This window comes from Mesoplodon densirostris, chromosome 1 (assembly GCF_025265405.1).
Source record: "Mesoplodon densirostris isolate mMesDen1 chromosome 1, mMesDen1 primary haplotype, whole genome shotgun sequence".
NCBI classification, from domain to species: Eukaryota; Metazoa; Chordata; class Mammalia; order Artiodactyla; family Ziphiidae; genus Mesoplodon; species Mesoplodon densirostris.
This window is the reverse complement of record NC_082661.1, coordinates 178,462,243-178,468,033: the sequence shown is the minus strand read 5'-3', so window position 1 is coordinate 178,468,033 and position 5,791 is coordinate 178,462,243. Positions and strand designations below refer to the sequence as shown.

The following is a 5,791-nucleotide window of genomic DNA, read 5'->3' as shown; positions in this document are numbered from 1 at the left end:
TACATATGTACTCATACACATATATATAACCAAATCACCTTGATTTACACCTGAAATTTACACAGTATGGCAAATTGGCAAATGAACTATGCTTCAAGTTTAAAAAAAAAAAAAAAAAAAAAGAGATCTCCCTGTGTTGGATCCTGCAGGCCGGGAAGAAGATTTAGTCGTAGGTCCCACCATGCATACAAATGTCCAGCTAACCTTTATCTTTTCAAGATGCTCCCTCAGTCACCTCTGCCTCCAGAATCCTAATCAGGTCTTGGAGGCAGAACTGAAATGAAGCCTTCTGATTCGCCCTTGTGAATCACTTTGTGTTCTTATCTTTGCATCTGGCATTAACTTCATTCATGCTGCCTAGTAATAGTTACCTATTTTTCTACTTATTTCCCTGAGGCAGTAAGAAGCTTAAAAGGCAGGGTGCTCTGGTCCCCTTTCCCCCTAGTGGCCTGAACTCTGTCTTGCACAGAGTAGGTGCTTTAAATGCTTGTTGACTCTGATTTGGATTGACTTGTGGAAAAGAAGATTCTAGAGCCTGAGGCCAAGTGAAACTGTTTTTATTTGAGGCATAAAAGCATATGGGTTTCTGTCACACAGGATGAGGATGGCTTTAGGTTACTGGTTTCTAAGATAAGACTTTGTTTATCTTAAACACAGCTTCTATCACAGCTTCTTGAGAAATGAATCAGAAAGAGAGCAAGACACAGCCAGGAAAGAAAATCATTACTGTTGCTGTGAGGTTGTAAAGAAAGGGAAGAACTTATTCAAATCAATGTACATGTCACAGAGCCCCAAGGAGGACGAGAGTGGTGCGGGGAAAAACGGTCTAAGTCTTGGCAGTGATGTTGGCCTCTCCTTCCACGGCAAGGACTTGCCCCTAAATGGAAGTAGCGGGGTTAACTTGGCCCTTCTGACTGCACCAACATCTCAGGGCTCCCCAGTTCCCTCTCTGGATCCCCAGTTCAGTCCCGCCTTTCCCCTGAAGAACTCAGAGAGGAAGGGCAGGGTCTATGTCATGGACACTGCTACTTGCTCGATGAAGCTGGCCAGGTTTATGTCCCGTTCTGAAAGGCCCGCACACTCATGAGTGCTCAGGGTGATGTGGACCTGAAACAAAACCAGAGATTCGGGGCCAGCTGATTCCACCGACTGCACCTGAGAGCAGGAGAGAGTCACCAGCTCCTGGGCTCAGCCACACCAAGAAGTGTAACCAGACACTAACCCCTCTCCTGGGGGCTGCCTTCCTGATGAGTCTTTAACATCAGTGCAAAACTGTCTTCTATTACACCTCCATAAACACTGGTAACCACGTCATAGGATAAAAAAAGAAAGATCCAAATATCAAGAGCTACCTAAAAGTCAGAGACAAGACCCCAAACCAACTCCTAAACACTGTCCATTTACAGATCATCACTTCCAGCCTTAATGTTTTTAGAAAGAGTCCAGCATAGCTCTTGGTTCATGACATGCATTTAATGACTGTTTCCATTTCATTCAGCAGACAGGCTGATCTCCTTGGTGTGCATGGGTATTCTTAGCTCAAGTTTATTACTTTTTCATTCTTCCGTATCTCCAGAAAATGTCAGCCCTTTAGAGCTATTAACAGTGAATATGCCTGGTTCCCACAGCCTTTCCCTCTTTAGGATTTGCCTTCTTAATGTCTATTTAACCCACTAGTTGTCTCACTAGTGTTTCAATTTGCTTTTCTTAAATCTGTAGTGAGACTGAATGCTTTCTAGGGGTGTTTATGTCGATCCTAGGAAGGAGATGAAAGGAACAGGAGCGGACAGTCGACCTATGGGTGAGGAGAGCCCACAGGTAAGTCCAAGGAAGGGGGCTTCAGAATGAGTTGGAGTTCTAGGCATGTATCACTCACCTTGTTGTACACGTTAAACCATTCAGGATGGTGGTCCAACTTCTCAGCCTGAAGAGCCACTCTTGTCATGAAGCCAAAAGCCTGTTTAATGAAGTGAGACTCAGGTTAGTGTCCTGAAAGAGAGGACTGCTGGGCCCTCTTTTATGGCCAGTGTAAGGCCCAGACGCAGGAGGGTTGCCTCGCTCCCTACAAGGAGATCCTTCTAGCTTTCAGCATTCCGCCTAGCACCCTGCCACTGGTTCTGAGGCTGCAGTTTGAGGGGGTCCTTCTGCAGTAGGAAGTCTTGTTACCAGGACCACTAACAAGGTGGAAACCCCAGAGAGCTTCTGAGTCTTCGGCAATCTTTTGGTCATCTACTAAAATGTCTTCAAATGTGCATCTGCTTCCCACTTGAACTGTCTTCTCTAAGGATCGTTTCTAAAAGTTCCAGGTATGGAGAGCCCAAGACCCATCTCCACCCTCTCCAATCCCCAAGGAGGACACTTTCCAAGTAAACTGGATTAGCGGAACATCTGACAGTCTTGGCTAACAGAACTTTAAGGGAAGGAACACGTTCTGGAGTGTGACCCCGATCAGCCCCAGTCTCAGGAAACTCTGTCCCACCCTGATGCCATACCCGATTGAAGTCTTTGAAATGGAACTGCTTGAAGATGGCATCCCGGCCTTCCAGCTCGTTCCACCCCACGGCCCGCAGGTTTGGCAGCAGCTGGTCCCTCTCCTCAGCACTTAGCCTGTGTGCTTTGCCAGCCTAGGAGAGGGAAAACACAGAAGACCAAGGACATTCGTTTTTTTTCACAGGACAAAAGAGAGGGCTCTGGACCTTTGGGGAAATTTAGCCAGCCTCCACTGGCAGTTCTGGTGGCGCAGTCAAAGGGCAGCTGGTTTAAAGCAACAGACTGGGAAGAGGGGCTCTGGCTGGTGCACTGATAGGTTCTTAGAGAACAGAGTCCTGAGGTGTAATGCAAATCGCTGGGGCAGAGAAACACTCCCTCCCCACCCTTGCCCCCAAAGCCTTACAGAGGGCACCCCTCCGTAAAAAAAAACATGTCTCTTTTGTTCATGGGGGAGCAAAAGTAAATCAAGCCCCTACTGCTGCTGTGTATTGAAGAGGAAACTGAGGCCTAGAGAGGGGAAATGACCTCTCTTCTCTCACCGCCCCCCAACCCTCAGTCAGCAAAAGCACAGGAATCCTTCTCGAGGTGGGTCCATGTGTCTGCATCCCTGGGGCTGGGCAAAGGAACCAGCACTTAAAACATGGTCCAGGCGATCCCTAGCCACACCGCGGTCAACAACTACTGGTACAACCTCCCAGTGGGTATCCCACCACGCTCCCAGGCAGCCTCTGGTTCCCAGCTGCCAGGCCTACATTTCTCAGGTTTCCACCTTCTTTTCCATTCTGTCAGCTTGGGAAGCTGGAGCCGCAGAGCTCAGTCTCCAAAGCAGAAGTAACTTGGCCAAGGGCAAATGGCAAAGCCATTGCCTCAGCCTATTTTCCTATTGTGTAAAATGCCCTCGAGGCAGCCCAAACTGGCACAATTCAGGCCGTGAGTGGAACCCTCTCTTGGAGAACAGAAGAAAGCAAAGGTCAGTTCGAGCCTCTAAGAAGATCCAGGTGGAGGAGCTTAAGGGATCCCAGAATTGAGGCCCCTGAAGTAGAACTACCCAAGGCAGGAAAGTGAGAGTGCTAAATTAAATCAGTTAGGCCTGGGAAGAAAATGCGAGGGAGGTTAATTTAGCTTTTATGAGGCAGCCTGCAAACTGGAAGCCAGGTGGGCTTGGGGCACTCATCTCCCCTGGCTTGATGGGTATAAAGGCACAAGAACTTCCACTTTAGGAATCAGCCAGAGGAGCCAGGAGACACTTTAATAAACTCCATTGTTATTAAAGGAATATCATCTGCATTTTTAAAAAGAGACTTCCTGGGGCAAGTAAGCTTATGACAGGCCTTCAGGTTTGGGGCAGAACTGGAAAAACATTTCAGGGCTCTGATAACCGTTTTCTCCCTCCTGAAAGTGGGGTTTCTCTCTGGACCAATCTGGCTGGCTCTGTCTCCTCTACTGGGCTCTGGCAGGCCAGCGAGGGCCGTCGAGATCTGCATCACCGCCCAACCCCCAGACAGCTGACCCTGTCTCAGTGGCTGCTAAGCCTGGTCCGTGTATCCAGGCAACCGGGTGACCACATGGCAGCCAAGGCATCAGAACCCACCATTTAGTTCTCTGGCTCTGAAAGGAGTGCGCAGGTACTAGCGGGCTCCTAGGAGGCTCCTTTTTAGAGTCTTCTGGAATCCCCTACATTTCACAGCCTGGGGCTGAACTGACAAGTCCCTCTGAAATCTGGGATCAGAGAGGGGGCAGGGGTGGTGTTTGCTTAGTAAATCACAGGTCAGGCCTGGACTCAGCCTGCGCCTCTGAGAGTGTGCAGAGGGGTTACTGATTAGCCACGCCCTGCGGCTTTGGGCCTCACCATCAGCTCACCCACCACCTCCCCTCCATCTGAGCCGTAGCCTTCAAAGTGCCCTCCCAGGTGGCACCGCAGTCCCGACCGCTCCTAACGCTTTGGGGCCTAACACTTCTGCTGTTTAGTAAAGCTTCCTGGGTCTAGAAGCTTCTCCGCAAAGCTCACCTTCACCTCCGTAGCCGAGCACAGGGCCTGAGACTCCCTTCCAGGAAAGCTCAGCCTGGAGGGCGGGTGACCCTGAGGAACCATGTCCCCATTGCTGGGCATAGGCCTCAAACTAGGAGCCAGGGGCCGGCTCTGAGGTCGGGGGACAGCACAGAGGGCTTAGCAGAAGAGCAAGCGAGAAGGGCAGTAAACAGGCAGACAGAGGGACACCAAAAGTCAGTCGCCCCTCCTCGGCATCCCCCGCCCCCCTGCCCCTACCCCAGCCCCCAATACAGGACAGAACCTCGCCACCAAGGGGAACTATGCCCTGGGCTCACTATGCGTCCCCTCCCCACCCCCGCCCAGAAAGGTCTCTAAACCCTACCCGCGGCACTGAGGCCCCGCGCGGGCTCTGGCCTGGGCTCCCGCCTAGCTGTAACCCGGACCTGCCACCGCCCCTCTCCCAGCTTCAGCTTCCCAGCGGGCACCACTCGGGGGCGGGGGTGGGACAGAGACCCCGACTCTCCCAGCCGGGCGCGCGGCTGCTCTGCGAAGGCTTCGGAGGGACCCCCCCGCCCCGTACCTCCCGGCGCCGTCCTCTGGCCTGGGCGGGGACCCAGCGCGGGCCCATGGCTCTCCTCCGCCCCTCCCGCGCGCCCCCTCCTAACCCGGCCGCCCCGACGGCGGCGGCGCGTGATCCCCCCACTCCCTCACCATGCCGGGGGCGGACGCGGACAGCAGCTGGTGGCGGCGGAGCAGACGAGCGAGACGCCGAGCCCACTGGGAAGCTTTCGCGCTGGGCGGTGCTCGGGCCGCCCCGGGGCGGGAGCGCAGCCGGGAAGGGGCCGCCCACTGGTAATCATTAACTACAGCTGGGGCTGCCTTCCAGCACTTTCCTCCCTGCCGACGTTGCAGGGAGCTCGGGGACTAAGGACCCAGGCTCCAAAGGCGGACTCCAGCAATTGCATCGCGCTCTGCCACTTACCAGCTGTGTGACTCTGGGCGCGAGATTACTAACGTTTTCTTTTTTAAAAACACCTTATTGAGAAATTGACCCACACAGTAAAGTGCACATATTTAAAGTGTACAGTTTGATGCGTTTTGACATGTATGCATCTGTGCAACCATCGCTACGATAAAGATCATGAACATAGCCATAACCCCTAAGTTGCCTCCTCCCAACTCAAGACAACTGTTGACCTGCTTCCTCACTATAGATTAGGTTGCATTTTCTAGAATGCTATGTAAATGGAAATCATACAAATTATACTCTTTTTATATCTGCCTTCTTTCACTCAGCAGAATTGCCCATGT

At 52.0% G+C, this 5,791-nt stretch overlaps 1 protein-coding gene across 1 annotated transcript; it reads right to left on the bottom strand.

The window, feature by feature from the left end:
- Positions 1-541: 541 nt before the first annotated feature.
- PCBD1 (pterin-4 alpha-carbinolamine dehydratase 1) lies at positions 542-5,135 on the bottom strand. The gene is made up of 4 exons (XM_060092089.1): positions 5,061-5,135; positions 2,493-2,624; positions 1,877-1,957; positions 542-1,107 (listed from the first exon to the last, which is right to left on the bottom strand). Exons 1-4 carry the CDS (start codon positions 5,106-5,108, stop codon positions 1,009-1,011), a joined length of 360 nt encoding a protein of 119 aa, XP_059948072.1. The 5' UTR covers positions 5,109-5,135; the 3' UTR covers positions 542-1,008.
- Positions 5,136-5,791: the final 656 nt, after the last annotated feature.

What these genes read in the sequence shown, in the direction of transcription:
- PCBD1 (XM_060092089.1), bottom strand. Translation starts at nt 5,108, where the DNA reads ATGGGCCCGCGCTGGGTCCCCGCCCAGGCCAGAGGACGGCGCCGGGAG. An exon ending in CCAGAGGACGGCGCCGGGAG is followed by an intron (nt 2,625 to 5,060) that starts GTACGGGGCGGG and finishes TCCCTCTCCTAG; the next exon opens with GCTGGCAAAGCACACAGGCT. An exon ending in ATTTCAAAGACTTCAATCGG is followed by an intron (nt 1,958 to 2,492) that starts GTATGGCATCAG and finishes TTCATTAAACAG; the next exon opens with GCTTTTGGCTTCATGACAAG.